This window comes from Oryctolagus cuniculus, chromosome 10 (assembly GCF_964237555.1).
Source record: "Oryctolagus cuniculus chromosome 10, mOryCun1.1, whole genome shotgun sequence".
NCBI classification, from domain to species: domain Eukaryota; kingdom Metazoa; phylum Chordata; class Mammalia; order Lagomorpha; family Leporidae; genus Oryctolagus; species Oryctolagus cuniculus.
This window is the reverse complement of record NC_091441.1, coordinates 24865442-24886854: the sequence shown is the minus strand read 5'-3', so window position 1 is coordinate 24886854 and position 21413 is coordinate 24865442. Positions and strand designations below refer to the sequence as shown.

The following is a 21413-nucleotide window of genomic DNA, read 5'->3' as shown; positions in this document are numbered from 1 at the left end:
AGAAGCCTGGAAGATGCTGAACTGTCTCAGCCAGGTTGCTGCCACCTTTAAAATGACTGAAAAATTCAGTGAGCACAAAACTTGGGAGAAGTAGCTCTAAGAAGGCAGGGGTTTGTGCCATCTTACTTCAGTCCAGCTTGATACAAGGACCCTTAATGATGTTTTAGCTCTGCCATCAACTTTCTTTGCCCTTTTAATTAGAAAATACTAATAGGAAGATAATTCAGAAAGTTCATGGAAAATGGAATTAAAAGATTATTTTGGGGCAGAGATTTTGAAATCCATGCCTACTTTTTTAATAATATACTTTATCTGTGAACTCTTTGAAGACCCCTGGTGTGTTTCCTAGGCACCATATTTAAATCATTTATAAAAACATTTTACTTTTAAGGAACCAAGTAATTCAGTGCCATTTTCATAAATATACTGTGGTTCTCAGAGAATTCAGACTCTTGAAGACATGTAGTTATCAGCATCACTAGGTATGCATACATTTCTTAGTTGCTTGCATTTTTAGTGTGGGCGACTTGAAAATGCCAGTGGTATTTTTCCCCTCTGTGTTTACATACACTGCATTCTTCTGTTCGTAGTCACTCCTCTGAATATCCTTTAACCTTCATGGAAGCCATTAATTTGTCTATCTTTGTTTGCCTATTTGGTTCCAATCCTTGAAATAAACTGTAAATGGCAAAATAAACATGATGAACTTCATGATAGATTCTGAGTGTCAACCTTGTGATTAAAAGTTCTACCAGTGTCTGTTTTCTTTCTCCTTCAGTGACAAGGTCTTGTCTCTGTTTCATCTTGCAGCCCCGACCTCTGCTCCCAAGGATTTGACAGTCATTACCCGGGAAGGGAAGCCTCGAGCTGTCATTGTGAGCTGGCAGCCTCCATTGGAAGCCAATGGAAAAATCACTGGTAAACATCTCAGCTTTCTCTCCAAGCAAAGCTCTGCCTTGCCTGTGATTGCTGACCTCCTGGGCTGCTCTGGCCTTTTGTGTTCATTCTGTCACAGCATCTCAGCCTGATCTTGCACCCTCTCTGATTATCTCCTCTTGCCTTCCACTGGCCATGGAATTCTTCAACTTGTGCATAAAATACCGACACATACACATTTCATTTCAGCTGCTTCATGAAAGATGTGTACTCCGACTAGGATAGACATTTTGCTCTTCATACTCTAAAGTACTGGAACACTTGTCTTATGGAACACTTCTGAGTATAAATGAGTAAAAAGAAGCCCAGTTGAAATACAAAAGATGTCTAATGACCAAGTGTTTTCATATGACACATTTAAAGGAGGTCTGAGGAGTTTTGATTTCTGACTTAGCTTTTAGCTTCTTGCTTAAATCATAAGGTTCAAAAACCACTTAATATTGACTGACAGAAATTGAACATAATGAATATTTCACAGTGACAGATTTTATTTTGCCAAATATTGCTGATAACATCAATGCCTAATTAAAGCACCCATTAGAAGCCTGTAATGTTAATTTAGTATGAAAAATATAATGGGGTTCTATCAGAGATTTTGCATTTAAATGATCACTTTAAGCTTTTAATAGATGTCTCCATAGCATATAATTATTATGAAAAATATTATGTAACTCAAAATATGCACATTATAGTCTAATTAACTTGAACCATTGGATTAGGAACATGTGAGAGTCACTCCTTTTTCTTCCTTTTTGCACACAAGAGGTGGATAGCAGTATTATAAATTAACAAAGTAATCCAGTCATTCTGTGATGCAGAGGTAAGCCTGGAATGGCCCTTTCAGATGGCACTCTTACTTTATTGAGTTACTTTCTGAATTTTGCAAAATGAAAACATAGTGTTAAAATTCCAAATGTGATTTAAGTTTACGTTGAAGATATGTTTTCTCTAGGAAATTACTTTTAGTGCAATAGCAAACACAATTTTCATATAAGCTGATAAAGATGGGGGAAAAAAGAGAGGTGTGAAATCGCCCCACATCTTACATGTTTAGTTATCAGTGTGCCAGACCTTTTCAAACCCAGACTGACTCATTTTAATTTTCTTCTTCCACTCTCAGTATTATCATCCATTTTCAGTGGTTCTGTTTCAGTGCTTCTGTAGATTTTGGTTTGTTTATATATTGTCTCATTACAAATATGAGGGGATTTTAAAAAACTTTTGAATAAATGATCAGCAATATGACTCAGAGTTCAGCTGGTGCCTGTGACACAAGCATCCCTCTATCAGAGTATGGATTCAAGTCCGGCTGTTCTGCTTCCAATCTAGTTTCCAGCTAATGCACCTAGGAAGGCAGCAATGTTGTGATTAACAAGTTAAGATATTTTATCTCTAAGCAACTGGGAGCAAACACTAAGAACCCTTAAAAGAATTTCTGTCCCATATATATTTTGATTTTTTTCATTCAAATAACTTCTAGAAAATATGATTGCAAAATATTCTAAATTCTAGACCTATAGGCAGAGGACCCAGATACTCAGCTTCTCAGGGAAGTTATTGTAAAATGTGAGTCCTCTCCCCGTGCGTTAATGAAGGCTCCCATGGAAACCTTTGTCTTTGCTTTCTCAAGTCCTTTGTGTATACAGATGTACGTCAGGGTGGTTAAGAACCCAGGCTCCTAGGGGAGATGCTTGAGCAAGTCTTTTAACCTCCCTCCCTGAGTCTCACTTCCTACTTACGAAATAGAACCTGTCTGTTAGACTTGTTAAATTACCAGAAAGTTCCTAATACCCACCAAGCACCGAAACACATCAGCTATTATTGTTTCAATTTGAAATCCATTTTAGGGTGAGGCTTTATTTGCTTTGCACAGAACTAAGATAGTTAATTTATAAATATAAATTCTTAAAGAAAATCAACCGAAAAACAGCATGAAGGAGGAAATTCAATAATATCAGTCCTTACTTCCCCGACCATAAAATGGCTGCTTTAGAATTTGGACTGTCATTTTCAGAAGAAAATGGTTCAAACTACAATTAAATATTCAATATATGATTGGCATTCTGCTGAGCATTTTATTATTGTAAGTGATCATGTATTCATATTATTTCAGTTTTGAAATGAAGATATAAGGGCTTTCTTGGTAAAAAGTTAGCTCAAAGTCAAATGACCAAGAAGTACCAGAGCTAGGTTTTAAAATTCACCAGCACCATGGCAAAGTAGATTAAGCCTATGCCTGTGACACTGGGTTCCATGTGGGCCCCAGTTCAAGTTCAGGCTGCTTCACCTCCAATCTAGCTCCCTGCTAATGGCCTGGGAAAGCAGTGGTAGATGGTCCATGTGCTTGGGCTCCTACTCCCATGTGGGAGACCCAGAAGAAGCTCCTGGCTCCTGGCTTCAGAACCACTGTAGCCATTTGCAGAGTGAACCAGAGGACAGAAGATGTCTCACTCTCTCTCTTTCTCTGTTACTCTGCCTCTAAAATACATTAATAAAACTTTTAAAAAATTCATGTCCATATTCAACTATGACACTATGTTTTGCTCCAACTTTTTAGTGTTCTACTGACCTAAATTAGTGATTTTCAGCTGAGTTTTGATTTAATTAATATTAAAAGGGTTGAGCATGGCTCTTATCAAAAACTTCCTGAGTGATTTTAATATACAGCCAGAACTGTGGAACTTTGGTCTCAATAAATGCAGTGCCCAAGGCTATTTATGATAAGAACCAACATAAAAGGGTTGGTGTCTCAGAGATTGTTTTCTTGTCTAATGACTAAGGTTGTATTCTCCTTTTCTGGGTCACTTGCTACTCTAGTCCAATTCCTTTTGACTTTGTAACTCCTTTATCCAATGATTTTTCATTGTTTTTTGAATTATAGTCCTCTAATTTTATTGTTTACCAGAGGTCAGATTCACACAGCCTTGGAAAGTTTTGTGGCAGTCTTTATCTTGATTATGTCTTTTATCTTCTCCTGAATTCTCAGCATCTTAAGGCCTACATCATTACAACAAATGTCAGAAAATTAACAAATCCCATATATCAACAGAAGTGATATTTCTTGACCTTGCCTGACCTCAGAAACCAAATTGTGTGCAGATTTACTGAGGTTACCGTTAAACTATTGTATTAAGTATCTATTGCTCTGGACATGAATTTGAAGCTTCAAACAATTTATATGTCTTATCTCACTGTTTCTTGCGCCTAGAATCTAAGCATAACTTAGCTGAATATTGTGCTTTAGGATCTCTTACAAAGCTATAAATCAAGAGGCTAGCCTGGGTGAGATCTCTGATTGGACTGAGGAAATATTTGTTTCTAAGCTTATGTGCTTGTTGGCAGCATGTGGTTTCTTACTGGCCGTTGGCCAGAAATCAACATTGCTTCTCGCCACATGTCTTCTCCATTGGCAGCTTGCTTCATCAAAGCCAGTAGACTAGAGAGCCCGTAGAGTATGCTAGCAAGTCAGAAGTCAAAATCTAATGTCACATGCTCCCAGAAATAACATTGCGTCACATTGGTTGTGTTCCATTGCTTAGAAGTAAGACTTAAAATGCATCAGCTCAGCCAAAAAGAATTTGTAGTGGGGTAACTACTTGGGAGTGGGTTTAAGAATAACTGGAGACAATCAAAAACTGCTTGCCACATCTACAAAATCAAAATGGCCTATCTGGGGTGGGGGAGGGGGGCCTGTTTTATATTTTATACCCGTCCTCCAGGTAGTTGTTATAATTAGGCCAACTCAGGAAACTCAAAACTAGGGTTTTGAGTTTGAAAATGAAAGCCAAAGTATAATACATACAAGTTTTCAGCATAGATCAGAATTCTAAAAAAAATGGACTTCCAGATATTGGAGTTTGTAACATTACTTAATACTTCCAAACCAGTTCAGAGTCCATAATCTACACCTCAGATTGAATACAATAAATCTCTAAGGAATTGATTAGTAATATAAAATTATAATTGTTTTAATACTGTACTGAAGTATATCACAAATTTATAGAAAGGAGAGCTCATGATTGAGGAATGTTTTGTAGGTTAAATGTAACTTAACTCTACCTGGATAGATGGGTAGATGGACTAATGGACAGATGGATGCTATTTTTATTGAGAAAGTGAGGAACGTTAGAATGATATGAGAATAAGAGGAAAGAAGAATGAGCATGGTATGAAGAACAAACTATCTGTAGTGAGGGTTTGTGCTGAGATATGGATGGCATGCATGGTAATTTTGGAAGGAAAGTGAACTTGAGTCAGAAAACTTTGGAATAAAGTTTGCAAAGGTCTATGAGTAACGGTCCCTAGTCCAGAGTGGGTAGAAAGGACTCAAAAGGAAAGTGAATCAATGGAAGATAAATGGTTTACAAAGGATATATTCAATGTACAAGAATATACTTAGAGGCTGGCATTGTAGTGTAGGGGTTTAAATCTGCCATCTGCAATGCCAGTATCCCACAGGGACACCAGTTCTTGGCCCAGCTGCTCCACTTTCAGTCCAACTCCCTGCAAATATGCCTAGGAAAGAAGCAGAAGATGGCCCCAGTGCTTGGTTTCCTGCACCCACATGGGAGATCTATAAGTTCTTGGCTCCTTGCTACAATTTCCCAGCCATGGTCACTGTAGTCATTTAGGGAATGAACCAGCGAATGAAAGATTTTCTCTGTGCCTCTCTTCCCCCTGCCCAGTTACTCTGCATTTCAAATAAATTAATCAATCAAAAAATCTGCCACATTTAAAACTGCATACTTCTCCCACTAATAAATCCTGATTGTTAGCATGATAAAAAATATATAACAGAGTTAACAAGTTTGTATAATTTTTGCTGCAGTCCAGTAATGAAAATAAGTTGTGCTTAAATAATAAAAATACACCAGAAAGTATAAACTATTTTACATTTTGGAAGTGTTATAAAAATAAATGAACACATTCAATTGCTATAATAACTCTGTAAGGTTGGCAGAGACAGCTTTCCTCTCCTGTCCCAGATGATGAATTGAAGGTGACAAAAGTTCATTGGAAAAAGGGCTAAGATGGCATCCTCCACCACCATCCTAAAATCCCAACACTATTCCCAGGTATTGCAAATAAGTATACTGCTATGCCACACCATCAGCCCCCAGATATTTTCCTTTATGTTTGCCCATCCTATTTGCTAATTCTGTACATTGAAGCAATTATTTATGTAACCATTGCAATATTAAAAATTGGGAACAGGAATTTAGCCTGTTTAAGATGCTCGTGTCCCACATTGGAGTACCTGGGTTTGCTTCCTGGCTCTGGTTCCTGACTCTAGCTTCCTGCTAATGCAAACCCTGGAGTCAACAGTGGTCGGCCTAGTAATTGGGTTCCTGCCACCCACACGAGAGAGATGCATTGAGTTTCCAGGATGCCTGGCTTTGGCTCTGGCACAGTCCTGGCTGTTGTGAACATTTGAGAAGTGAATCAGTAGTGGGGAATCTCTTTTTCCCTCTCCTACCCTATCTTTCTTTCTCCACCTCTCAAACGTAAAAAGAAAATACTTGCAAAATTGAATCTTGTAGATTATATGTTGTAGAAATTAATAATCACTGCAAATGATATTTGGGAAACATGGGTGTTTGGAAGTAGAAATGCAATGTGCATTCAGAACACTAAAAGTTGCATTTTTCTATTTATTCAGCTTACATTTTATTTTATACCTTGGACAAGAATATACCAATCGATGACTGGATTATGGAAACAATCAGTGGTGATCGGCTCACTCATCAGATCATGGATCTCAACCTCGACACCATGTACTATTTCCGAATTCAAGCACGGAATGCGAAAGGAGTGGGGCCCCTCTCTGACCCAATTCTTTTCAGGACTCTGAAAGGTTGGAATCATTTCCCATTACTTTTCCTTTTCCTGTGAGATTGTTATAAAATAATTTTGCAGTCTGTGCTAGAAAATGCCCCACACGATCTCTGTTGGCAACATGGCTGCAATAGAGGTTCAAAATAAATTAAAATGTACCTGTTATGCTCAGAGCCAACATGTCAAAGAAAGATCTATTGTGTTATCACATTTTCTGCCATCAGCACAAGGCAGATATATTTAACTTGACTTTTTTTCATTTACAATCCTTTTGGAATTTTGTATTGATTTCATGTCTATTGGTTCTATTCAAAATATAATGAAACCCTTCAGCTGTTTTATATAAGGGGATAAAAATTAAAATGCATTGAATTATGTGAATGGCATACTATTGCCAGCTTTAAATATTTTCTCTCAGGAACTGTTGTCCTTATATATTAAAATAAATTTTGATATAGCAAAACATAAAAACTCAAGCAAAACAAATTAGTTTATATTAAGGATCTAGGGTAGCAACAATGAAAAATTTGAAGTAAAGTTATTACAAGAAAAACTACACATATTTGTAAGAATTCAAATAGCTGCTTGAGTTAAGGATTGTTATATGTTCATACAGAAAATATTAAGGTCCTAAAATAGTGATTACATAATCATTTTGATATACTTTTTTTTGGAGCACGATATTATTTTCTGAGGGATAAGTGCTTTCATTGAACAACTGAAAATAATTTAAATGTTCCATAGTTAACCTTCAAAGATGTATGTTTAAGACATGGGATGTGTTGTAATGAAGAAAGGCAGGTTGGCTTTTAAGTCTGTGACCACATTATGCCTATTTATCTGGCAGAAAACTTGATAATACCTGATGACAAATAATGATGGAATTAGAAACCTGTGCATGATTGACATTTTTTTCCCAGTTACTGGGCATACTAAAAAGAGGAGTTTTAGACTAACTGAATTTTCTATTCCTCAGTTTTCCTAGGAAGTTACCTTAACAAAGAGTAGATTTTTGAATTCTAATGAGTGAGCTATTCAAAAGCTGAATTTTACTAATAGTTAATCTAAAACTTTACCAGCAACTTACAAATAAACATTCAGTTTGTGTCTGCATGAAAGTTCTTGGTGACATGGTAGAAGTTTGCGAGCAATGAGTCATTTTTTTGTATGCCGGTTTCGAAGACTTCATGTCTAAGTCAGGGTTCAGTCCAAATGAGCAGTTGAAAATGAAAACTGGTTATCCATTTTGTGGTAGCATCATTACATGATGTTTTGCAAATCCTACATCTCGATCTGTACACAAGTGCCAAATTAATTTCATGATTACATTATGTGCCAACCGAGAGATCTCACAAGGGCTTAAGATGACTTAAAATATCCAACTGTATTAAAGAGTAGAGTGATGAGTTATCAGAAGATTTACAGTCCTACGCTGATAAGCATCATATAAATTATTTCAATATGTCATTTGTTACCATTTACCTTAAGTTCCCTGAACTCTGCTAAAAAGTGATTTTCAAGACTGAGGACAAGGTCAAACATTCCTTCTAAGATATGACAGTCCACAAGTGTTATTTCTAGTATCCTGATTTGATGTTTAGTAGTGTCTGCCCTAAGTAGGTCATGCTCAATAATAATTAAGATTTTTAAACAAATACTGTAAAATAATAAAATGCATCTTAAATTACACAAAAATATTGATCATCGGATTATGCATGCATGAAACTTTTACACCACAATTACAAATGTTGTAAGACAAACACATTATACATTACTCAGTATAAGAGATTTAAAGTCACAGTGAACCGAATCTACCAAAACCACAAAATCATACTGTTGCTGTCTTATTTAAGGTTTTCAGTTCTCAAAGGTGTTCCAAAACATAAGACCTCTGTTTAACAGAATGTAACTTTGTTTGACAGAGGAAAAGGCTTAGATGCCCTGAAGTTGAGGAAACTCCCAATAGTCTGCAAGGTAGAATACATGTTTCCTTGCAAATTGTGCCCTAGGCAGGTGTCCACACGCATCATTCTTTCATTTTCATTCTTTGCAGAAATAACAGTATTTTCTACTTGAGAGTAGAGTTTTGCTTTTTGGTATTATTGAGCCACAGAGGTTTAGGAAATTCAGTCACTAACCACTGGTTAATTATAATATTTAATAATTCAAAAGGGATTGTATAACAATACCCTTTAACATACATAGGTATGCTGTATCTAATTCTTGCTTCTACAGAGTCATTTAAGAAATCTTGCACATTATTCTCTAATGGCATAGAGCTCTACGCACCTACCTTTCCCACCTGTTATCAGACCTTTTAAGATGTATGTCTGCTCCTGTTTGTGTCTGTGCCCTCCAATAAAGTATGGTTCTCTTTGTAGCCTATCAAGTTGTAGGGAATACATATGCTTCCAATGGATGGAGTAAGTTACAGAGGATTCCTAGGAAGGGAGTGAGTCATCTACACACAAAGGAGTAGGCTTTAAGAATGAAAATGCAGTAGACTGTGGTCTATTCTTTGAGCATCCTTAACTATCATTCTAAAATGTGCCTCTTCCATAAAAATATAGCAAAAATATAGCAGTGAAATCTCTGGATGGATTAGAAAAACAGAACGTCAAGTGTTCAAAATTTTTGTGACAAATATATGATTTTCTTGACACATGACATGAACAATTAAAATTCAAGGAAAAATTATAATAATTTAAAGTCATTTATATTTAATAAAAGGTAATTATTAAGATCTGTTTGATCTCTGTTGGGAAATACTCTTCAGTAGATACCATTTTTGAGACATTCAAAATGTCTCAAGCTATGTGCAACTGAACTTTGCAACAGAAAATCAAATCCAGAAAAGAATATCAGAGTTTTCTGCCATAACATATATTTATTTATCATTTGCTAAAAAGTTTCTTAGGCTACAGACAATGAAAGCATATGATTAAAGACAAAGGAAGAAACAAATAATGGAAATCAGATGTGTTGGATTCTTCCTTTCTTTCTTTCCTTCTTTTGCTTGTGATACTCTTCCACACAATTCTCTCCTAAATATGAAGTGCTCATTAGAGTAGTTTCTTGAGTGTGTTCTAGTCTGGTTGCCAAACCTGTACACACCCTGGATTATACTTCTACTTATGATCTTAACATATTCTGTCTCCTTTTTGCTGGAGACATAGTATGGCACTTCCGACAATTCAATATCCTCCCTCTAAAACTGCATTAAGATCTCAGTTTAAAATCCTATTCCTCTCCATAAACTACCTATAATGCAAACGCCTATATAAAGCACCTTTCACCAACAAACTCCAAGTACTAAATAAAATATATTTTGAGAAGCCATTAATCTTTAATAGGAAATGGGAGAGAAAAATTAAGTAAAAATAAACTTGCAAAGATTATAAGAGATTATATTAGATGCCCTGGCAAATTAAAGAACACTGGTTAAATTTTGAGAATATATAAACATTTTAAAAATTTTTAAAAAGTTTGTGCAGACCTTAGACTCATAACACTTAAGCCATCAGCGAATACTTGACAAAGAAGTTCTGCAGATCTATTAAAAATAGATTTCTTATAGGTAACAATATCATATTATACACTAAGAGGATAGATCTTGCATGGTATTCTTACAATAATAAGAAAAAGAAGGGGAAATAGAAGGAAGAAGCAATGTGTGGGAGGGGACTGGGAAGTGAGGATGGATACGTCTATGCTCCTTGTGGTGGTGATGGCTTCCTGGATAACAATCCCAAACCCATATGATTATATGAAATGAATATGGATAAGTTCTTACTTATCAACCAAGTATCAAAAAGAGTTTATTTTAAAAATAAAACAGTCTCACCTTAACATAAAAAACATCCTGTGTATATCATTTTCCAAACAGATCATCAGAATTCAAACTAACTGCTTAGTATTATACATTTTCATAGTATATGTCTACATATTATTTTTAAATGAAATAAATTGTAATTGATCTCTGGTTTAAAAAGCCACCATCTGATGAAACAGACATAAACCCTATTCATCTGAATGATATTTTGCTAACAATATTGTTATTGAAGTGCTTTGTTTCTATACACTTTGATGGAACATGACTTGTGTTGCTCCTTTTAGAAAAGGAAGGACTATAGCCTGTAAAGTGTTTTATTTTTCAAACAGTGATGGTGAATTTGCTATGAAATTGTCACACATAATGAGAAATCACTGTGTTATAGCTTACTGCTTATCTTCTGTGTAACTTTGAGATATATAGAAGAAGCAAACCAGCAAGTTTAGTGAGATTTGTGTGAGATTGCATAAATTCTGAAAAGGAATAGAAAAAAAGACTCCTCAACTTACTGAATATATATTTGGGTGATAATTACATGGTAACTGCATGAATTACTTTCACTATTCTAGTTTTAATTAAACTTACATAATGATCAATCTGATTTATTTAGAGGGACTTATTTAAGGGGGACAAGATATTTTTAAGGATGCACTTTTACAACAAAAGCTTTATTTTTTTCTTCTCTGACCACTTATTTAATAGAAATCGCCGATTTTATTTCAATATGGCAGTGACCTTGATATGAAAACTTGCTAACAAAACTCTTGAGATGGTATGTCCGCTTTCTTGCTAGGAACTGTGAGGTCTAGTAATACTGTTTCTTTTTCTCCCACAGTGGAACACCCTGACAAAATGGCTAATGACCAAGGTATGGTGGCTCACTCTCTCATTGCCCCCCTTGCATCAGTCCTGTCTGTCGGAATGTCAGTCATTCCTTTGGAGTCCCCTTTTCACCTGGGCCATGCACCTGATGAGGCAGACACTGGTGTGATGATTAATCTTCCTAATGAAGTTCTGCTTGGCTGAGGCTGAGGCTGAGGCTCTGATAGGGAAGATGTAAATTTTCTTGAGAGGAAATTGTTTTGTCTCTATTCTGAAGGACCAATTAAAATGTCAAGCTTCTTTGTATGAAATAAATTTTTAGTCTCTGTCTGCACTTCTGAATAATTCACATTAAGTATAATTAAGTTCAGCATAATTTTCAAGCTGTTCTTGCACCCTTTCGTGAGCTATGGATTAAAGTTCTGTAACTCTACATAAATCATGAATGCTTTTCCTCTGCAATGAGATGCTTTTAATACATAAAAACAAAGTTGGGTCAACTTTTTTTTTTTTTAGGACATCATCATTTCTCATTTTGAAACCAGAAAGGTTTCATTCTGTGACTCAGATGCTGGTCTGACTTGATGTATTTTCTCCTCCTTCCCTTCTTTTGCTAAATGCTGATTATCAGCAGGGACAGAGATCATTTCACACAAAGGAAAAATGGAGATAAAGAATTAGGCATCCAGTCATAGTTACCTATGAATTTGCTATCATGATTTGTGCAATGGTTGATAAAATAGGATTACAGTATTACAATATTATAGAATGCTGAGGGAAAACAAGAAGAGATTATGAGTTGCATCTTTTTGGGATGCTATGAAGATGGGTAAGTGCGGTAGTTGGCAGGGTATTTGTTGCAGAATCAGCAGTAGTTTGCCTCCCACCTTGGGCATCAAAGTGCTATCAGCAGAACCAACACACAGACGTGTCTCTCAGGGAAGCATGTTGTAAAATTAGAGGAGAAACATTAATTCCAGCATGAATATTTTTAAACTTTCAGCAAATGTTAAGCCCCTTTTGTTAGCTCCCACTGACAACCAAAGGCTACCCACATGAGTAGTATTTAATTCAGTGATTCTGTGTTCAGGTTTTTCTCTGGGTCCTTATACCACACCTCTATTTAACACAGCATGGCTAGGGGCTCATGGTTGGAATGGTGGAAATGATACATTGCCAAGAAAAGTCTATCCAGGGGTAAAATTTCTACAATTTAGCTGTTCCTACTCACTTCCGTAACAAATATTTTCATAAGATCAACATTGAGCGTATGGAAATATCTACAAAAATATTAATGGTGTGATTGTCATTACCATATGTTTACATAAATCATTTATAAAAATAGTCATATGATTAATTTTCATTAGCATATTTTTTTTATTTAGGTCAATTAATTGTTAAGGCTAGCCAAATTCAAATCTGGAATAAATAGTTAAAAAATATTTCATTATTTCAATTATTAATTTTTTTTATTTTGACAGAGTAGACAGTGAGAGAGAGAAAGAGAGAGAAAGGTCTTCCTTTTTCCGTTGGTTCACCCTCCAATGGCCGCTGCGGCCCGCGCGCTGCAGCCGGCGCACCGCGCTGATCCGATGGCAGGAGCCAGGTATTTATCCTGGTCTCCCATGGGGTGCAAGGCCCAAGCACTTGGGCCATCCCCCTCTGCACTCCCTGGCCACAGCAGAGAGCTGGCCTGGAAGAGGAGCAGCCGAGACAGAATCCGGTGCCCCGACCGGGACTAGAACCCGGTGTGCCTGTGCCGCAAGGCGGAGGATTAGCCTAGTGAGCTGCGGCGCCGGCCTCAATTATTAAATTATTAATACTATTTTTCCTGCCATGGTTAACTTAATTTGGAACTTTCACAAATATAAAACTCAATTTGTGAAATTATATTTAGAAAAATATGTAGAAAATTATATAGAGAAAAAATATAGAAAGAGAAAGAAAATTAGAGCAATTTAATCCATTGAAATGCTGTGTAGGCCGGCACCGCAGCTCACTAGGCTAATCCTCCACCTTGCGGCACCGGCACACCGGGTTCTAGTCACGGTCGGGGCGCCGGATTCTGTCCTGGTTGCCCCTCTTTCAGGCCAGCTCTCTGCTGTGGCCAGGGAGTGCAGTGGAGGATGGCCCAGGTCCTTGGGCCCTGCACCCCATGGGAGACCAGGATAAGTACCTGGCTCCTGCCATCAGATCAGCGCAGTGCGCCGGCCTCGGCGGCCATTGGAGGGTGAACCAACGGCAAAGGAAGACCTTTCTCTGTCTCTCTCTCTCACTGTCCACTCTGCCTGTCAAAAAAAAAAAAAAAAAAAAAAAAAAAGAAGAAGAAGAAGAAGAAATGCTGTGTAATTAGCCTCTTAGGTAAGAAAATGCCAGATTTTTCAATATGTAAACTTCCAGTTCTCTTTGTTTACCTTTTGTTTTATGCTGTTACTTTTCAGTTAACTGTTTTAATGTCATTTCAAACTAACAAATACACACTTTGCAAATTGGACATTGTATAATTGAAAAATGAACAGACAATAGTTATTCATACTGCAGACCTCTGATCACCCTCCAGAGATTTCCTTCAGATTGTCACAGTGAAAATTTCTTCAGATTTACAGTGAAATCCTATCAGTTATCAGGAACAAAAGGACCTCAAGAATTATTGCCAGTAGCTGAGCCTGTTAATAAGTTTGGGCAATTGTTCCTTTGCTTTACTTGGTATTACTTAAAAGGCTCTGTCACATATTATGCTACTGGGTGCCTTATTCAATCCCAGCAGACACAGTTGGTCAAGGTGATGGATTCTGAGTTTTCTTCCAGACTCAATTTATTTGTAACATTAAGGGGGACTGATGGCATACATTTAGTAGCAATAAATAATATCTTTACCTTCTCACCAAGAAAGCATGTAGAATTTTCTGGACATCAGAAGTTCTTTATAAGAAACATCAGCCTTCTGAGTTGATAACCTAGTGCTTGTGAAATAATCCTGATTAAGAATCCAAGACTAATGAAAATAATAGCACATGCCTGGTTTGAAATGTTCGTAATCCAAGCACGTAGCAAATCTGCTCAATATGTTTTATTGTGTCAACTGTTAGACCTATTTGCCCCCTTCACATAGAGAAATAATTCTACTGTAACATAAATAATAAGAGTTGAATTTCTACTGGAAGAAAATTCCCTGCAAGAAAAAAATTGACATCTTGAGTCAGAGTCAACCTAGCAAAGATGAATCCTAAACAGAGAAGCCAGAGGTTGAATTTGACTTGAGAGAATGTGAGAAAAGCTTTGATTGTTCTAAAAAGGATCTATCTTTGCAGGTTCTTGTCACAATTACTTTTTTCTTGGAATATAAGATCTGCCTTGAAGAACAAAAATGTGAAAACAAAAAGTCATTTATATTAGAATCAGTTTTGATTTGGTAAAAAGATTTTCTTCTGAAAACAGTAGAGTGAAAATGATAAGACAATTAACATGGAACAATTAATCCATCTCTATGATTGTATATGGATTGTACCTAGCACTTTCTTATCACTGTAATGTTGACCTACTATACAATTCCCCTTTGGCACCTCCATTTACCTTGCTCCTATTTCTGATTATTTCTTGAGACTCTTCAAGGCACAAGTGACCAGGAAGTTTAAGAGTAAGCATGAAATTTTTAGAAATTAATCACAAGTATAATTTTTTGGATGGTTGCATAGGCTAAAAAGAATTGCACAGGCTATGTAGAGTGGTCATAACGTATATAGAAAAGCTCAGCTTTTTTTCTCTTCCTTTTTGACTTTTTTTGTATTTTAACCAATTTGTCTGTGTCTGTGTCTGTTGCTGCCTGTGTGGTAAAACAAGCCCTTCTGAAGCTGTTACCTATAGTCACTGTGCTGAGAGCTCATGATTGATTCATTTAACTTCCATTAGCAGTAGTGTGAGAGAGAAGTTATTATTTTCTTGTTAGCAATAACAAAGCTAAAGCTTAGAGAATTTAAGTGACTAGTTATAGAAACACAGCTGGAAAGCCCATTATTCAAACCTGTAAGACCATGTTGCAAAAGCCTTGTTTTTAATCATCAACTGCAGTCATCGCATAGGAGCGCATGTTCTGTATATGTATGACCAACCACCCATACACCTCTGATAAATAGCTGTAGAGTATCTAAAGAATACCACAAACAGCTCTCAATCTGGAGACTTGTTAGTTAATGGGAAGCTCAACATGCAATCCTGACACTTCTTTATCTCGGAAAACCTAGGTCTGATGCCAATTGCATTGCCTTAGTCAGCTTGAGTAGCCAGTACAAAATGCCACATACTGGGTGTGTTAAACAATGGAAAAAAATTTTCCCCCAGTTCTGGAGGCTGCAAGTCTCAGATCAAAGTCCTGCAGGTACTGTCTCTGGGGCGCACCCTCTTCTTGCCTTGCAGATGGCCTCATTCTCCCTGCGTTCTGTGGCACAGATCAGAAGAGCACAGTGCTGGCTCTTCTCGAAAGGACACTGATGCTGCTGCCCTTATAACTTTATTTAACCATATTTTCTTCTGTGAAGTTATTGTATACAAATGCAATCATATTGGGGATTCGAGCTTTAATATATAATCTCAGAGAGGACACAGTTCAGTCCATATCATCCACACTAAAGGGTTACGCTATTCTTTCATGCCTTCGTTAATTTTCTACCCACTTTTTCAGACAAAAATCAGAAGGTGAATCTTTTGCTGTCAACAGAATTGAAATCGAAAATGTTTCTAACTCTTCTGAACTGAGGCTATTCTACCAAAAATAAATTTGAATTTTTTTTTCTGAAATCATTTTAACATTTTAGAGCTTTTCAAGGAATACCTTAGAAAATCTCTTTAGGGGTTGCAGTTAAATTATCTGGAGCTATGTAATATTACCACGTTGCAAAGGTGACTAGTAGGACCAACTTTTAACCTTGAGGGATTGTTTTTTTTTTGCATCTTTGTACTCTCTTTAACTCCTGAGTATTTTTTCTCCACATTGAGGTATCTATGTATGAAAACTGGCATTCTTATGTGATCACAAATGCTAAGGATTTCACATGAGCTTCTGGGGCAGTAGGGTAGGTGCTGCAGCAATGATTCCATACCATTAACGGGACAGAATCTATATGAAATTATCTGTCTCGCTGCTGAGATAAATTACGAACAATGTACTCTCTTCTAGTATTCAAGCACTCTCCTGGGTTCTTTAATTCTTCATGGGCTGATCAGTAACTGTAGGCCTGGAGAAGAGGTGGGTATGCGTCATGAGTTTACTGAGCCAAATGGAGACTGCTGCTTTAGCCCACCCTCCCGCAGGGTTGAGGGATTGCTCCCGTGCAAGTTGGTCATGGCTGACGACGCTCTTGCCTTCCCCATCTGTAGTGCATGCTCTGAAGACCACGGGGATGGAATCAAATACGTTAAATTCTAGCATGATCCTGCCACTGGGACCTCCTTTGCAACTTTTCTTTGCCTTCTCACCTATAAAAGGATGATTTTTGCCCAAATTTTCTTTTGGTTTCTTTCAAGTTTTAGGCTTGGTATTAGAGTCAAAAGTCCAGGTACAAAGTCTTTCTGTGGTGTAACCCCTCACATTTATGGCTTTCCTGCTCTGTGCTGACCACTCTGCCATGCACTGTGCATGTACCCATTACAGTATAAAGTAGCGCTTTTTTAAGAGCAATTGATTCTCACAAAAACCTTACAAATGCAGAAAATGAGACACAGAGAAGTTAAAATTTGCCTAAAGGCTCATTGTGTATAAATGGCCAGGGCATACATAATATGTACCCAGCCTATATATCTTAGAATCTATACTCTCCTAACTACTGCATAATTTCTGAAATGCAGTGTGTTAATTGGTTCCTACTTTGCTACCAAGAAAATTAAGGCTAACTGGCATCACTGTAAGTTCACCTGTTTTAAAGGACTTTGTCTTTCCTCAATAGAGTATTCAGGCAAAGTACTTAACACTACACCTGCCATTTTACACCTCAGCAGTTTTAATCTCATGAATAAACAGAATGTTAATTGTTTCCAATTTCAGGGAAATAGGGTTTTCAAGGCAGTCTAGTCAAGCTTGGAATTTAGTTAATGTAATTCAGACTTTGCAGGTTTTGGATTACCGCAGCCAGGCTGTTGTTTGAAAAATTGAAACCTTTCGCACCTTCTGATGGGAGCTGTTTAATTGAAAATTAAAACCTCTTTTGACCTTCTTATTGTGTATAGTTTCAACTCAGTTTGTTATTCAGCTGCTTGCTACACCCACTTGAAAAAGCTATTCTCACCTGTGATTTTCTAAAATTTTGCAATTCTAGAAATTATGACTCTGGTGAAAAAATAGAGGCAGAAAATGAGTAATGTGCTCTTCAGAGAGTGTGAAGGTGCTTATCATATTCCCGGCAAGCAGTCAAGTAGCTACTTAAGTCAACCTCTCAGGAGTTTTTATGTTTTAATAAGTAATTTTGCAAGGCTAAAATATAATCGGTACTCATAGGAATCAATGTGATTCATGGTAGAATTTTTACCTCCTCAGCCATGTAAGGTAGACGTTTTTGTTTACAGGCCATCAAGTAAAATTTCACACACGAGTTCTTTGGTAAGGCCCACTCAGGAGGATGCCATTGGCTTGCTGTAGGCATTAGTCAAATACAAGGTCTTCCTAGCTTTGTTTTTGGCCCACTTCTATCAATCCTGAACTCTGCCTCCTCAATTTTCTTTACAAAATACAGATGGGTTCCTGTTACTTGCAGAATGAACTTAACACTTTTCCATCAAGACACGGGCTGACTGAGCCCAGCTCCTCTGTTCCAGCTGCCTGGCCACTAGAGTCCTAAAGCTGTGTCACAGGTGCAGTCACAGCAATCCCCAAGTTGCCTTGGGATGAGCACACTGTGCACAGCTCTGTGCTGTAACCCGCACCATTGTCTCAGCCTTAGTGGTAACATCTCCCTTTCTCTATAGACCAGTCCTCATCTTTAAGACCCCTCTCCCAATTCTATATTTTCCAAGAAACCTTATTAACTTCTGGCGTTTATCTGTTCCAAAAATTTCCGAATCACCTATCTTACTCCTCAATATATTATCCATGTCTTATGGTTTAATATTTAATTTTTCAGCTTCATGGAAAGAGTGTAGATTCCCCAAAGACAGATGACTGGCTGGACTCACATTGTTATGCCTACCTCCCTGCCCAGACTCTAACTTATGAGGTACAATGCCAGATAAGTGTGCATTCAATAGAATCATACACAAACATATGAGGAAATACAGAGTAAGACAGGGGAGCCACTACCTATCTAGTATTAAGATACAAGTTAGAGAACCCCAAAATAATAGTGCACATAGCTGTACATACTGTATATGTCACTGATCCTGCCAGAGGTGAAAAGATACAAACGTTTGCTTCCAACAGAGAAAAGTAAGTCTATTCACTAATTACCTCTAAAATGTAGACATGAAAAGAAGTTCTCTGTGATTCAGGAAATGCTGTTCACCTTTGTGGGAGATTCTGACATTTTGCCATTTTGCACACTTTTATTGACCACCATCCTTCCTCTGTTTTTTTTAAAGGAAAAAATGGTTTAGACATGGATTTCATCATCCTCTTAAAATTCTGAGTACAGAGAGGGGAAAAAAATCACAAGTAATGGTTTCTACTCAGCTTTTTAAAATTTAAGTTATACGAGTTTCATGTATTTCATATACACAGATTTAGGAACTAAGTGACATTTCCCCCACCACCCTCCCTCCCTCCTACCCATGCTTCAACTCTTCCTCCTCCTCCCTCTCATATACCAACTCTTGATTTTTTACAAAAATCTATTTTCAGTTTATTTAATGATCATATAGTTAACCCTACACTAAATAAAAGAGTTTAACAAATGTTATGAAGAAGAAAAAAAAAAAAAAAGTTCCTCATTGGAAGAGACAAGGACTACAAACAATCATCTGATCTCAAAATGTCTCTCTCTCTCCAATACATTACATTTCAGGTACTTGATTAGTTACTTGGATCAGGGAAAACATATTGTATCAGTCTTTTAGGGACTGGCTTATTTCACTAAATATAGTGGTTTCCAGTTGTGTCCCTCTTGATGCAAAAGACAGGAATTATTTATTTATTTATTTTACAGCTGAGTAGTAATCCACAATATATACACTGTGATTTTTTTTATAAAAAATAGTTGATGGACATCTGGGTTGATTCGATACCTTAGCTGTTGGGAATTATGCTGCAATGATCTTGGGGGTTCAGATGACTCTTTCACATGCTTATTTCATTTCCCTTGGGTAAATACCCAGGAGTGAGATGGTTAGGTCATATCATAGGTTGATAGATTGTTGAGGTATCTCCATACTGTCTTCCACAGTGGCTGTAGCAGTTTGCATTTCTACCAACAGTAGACCAGGGTACATTTTTCCCCACATCCTCAGAAGTATTTGTTGTTTGTTGATTTTTGTATGAGAGCCATTCTAACTGGAGTGAGATGATACCACACTGTGGTTTTGATTTGCATTTCCCTAGCTAGTGAACCTGAGCATTTTCTCAAGTTGCTGTTGGCCATTGGAATTTCCTCTTTTGAAAAGTGCCTGTTCAAGTCTTTTGCCCATTTCTTTTTTTAAAAAACTTTTATTTAATGAATATAAATTTCCAAAGTACAGCTTATGGATTACAATGGCTTCCCCCCATAACGTCCCTTCCACCCGCAACCCTCCCCTTTCCCACACCCTATCCCCTTCCATTCACATCAAGATTCATTTTCAATTCTCTTTATATACAGAAGATCAGTTTAGCATACATTAAGTAAAGATTTCAACAGTTTGCTCCCACACAGAAACATAAAGTGAAAAATACTGTTTGAGTACTAGTTATAGCATTAAATCTCAATGTACAGCACACTAAGGACAAAGATCCTACATGAGGAGTAAATGCACAGTGACTCCTGTTGTTGACTTAACAAATTGACACTCTTGTTTATGGCATCAGTAATCACCCTAGGCTCTTGTCATGAGCTGCCAAGGCTATGGAAGCCCCCTGAGTTCACTGACTCTGATAATATTTAGACAAGGCCATAGTCAAAGTGGAAGTTCTCTCCTCCCTTCAGAGAAAGGTACCTCCTTCTTTGATGACCCATTCTTTCCACTGGGATCTCACTCGTGGAGATCTTTCATTAAGGCTTTTTTTTTTTTTTTCCCCAGAGTGTCTTGTCTTTCCATGCCTGAAATACTCTCATGGGCTTTTCAGTCAGATCTGCATGCCTTAAGGGCTGATTCTGAGGCCAGAGTGCTGTTTAGGACATCTGCCATTCTATGGGTCTGCTGTGTATCTCACTTCCCATGTTGGATTGTTCTCTCCCTTTTTTATTCTATCAGCTCGTATTTTCAGACACTATTCTTGTTTATGTGATCCCTTTGGCTCTTAGTCCTATCATTATGATCAATTGTGAACAGAAATTGATCACTGGGACTAGTGAGATGGCATTGGTACATGCCACCTTGATAGGATTGAATTGGAATCCCCTGGTATGTTTCTAACTCTACCATTTGAGGTAAGTCAGCTTGAGCATGTCCCGAATTGCACAGCTCTTCCCTCTCTTATTCCCACTCTTATATTTAACAGTGATCATTTTCAGTTAAGTTTCAGCACTTAAGAAGAATTGTGCATTGATTACAGTATTCAACCAAAAGTATTAAGTAGAACAAACAAACAAAAATACTAAGAGGGATAACATATCAAGTTGCTCATCAACAGTCAGGGTGAGGGCTGATCAAGTCACCATTTCTCATAGTGTTCATTTCACTTTAACAGGTTTCCTTTTTGGTGCTCAGTTAGTTGTCACCTATCAAGGAGAACAAGTGGTATTTGTCCCTTTGGGATTGGCTTATTTCACTCTGCATAATGTTTTCCAAATTCCTAACAGGGATCACTTTTCAGTTAAAATTTAAACACATAAGAATAATTGTGTGTTAATTACAGAGATCAACCAATGGTACT

General features: G+C 37.1%; 1 protein-coding gene across 2 annotated transcripts in view; it reads left to right on the top strand.

The window, feature by feature from the left end:
- DCC (DCC netrin 1 receptor) overlaps positions 1–21413 on the top strand; it is a 1216740-nt gene that overhangs the window by 1101923 nt on the left and 93404 nt on the right. For both annotated transcript variants that reach the window (XM_051851212.2, XM_051851210.2), the window contains exons 19-21: positions 811–918; positions 6596–6790; positions 11439–11471. In XM_051851212.2, coding sequence (XP_051707172.1) covers positions 811–918; positions 6596–6790; positions 11439–11471 — 336 coding nt within the window. The remainder of the gene's footprint in view (positions 1–810; positions 919–6595; positions 6791–11438; positions 11472–21413) is intronic.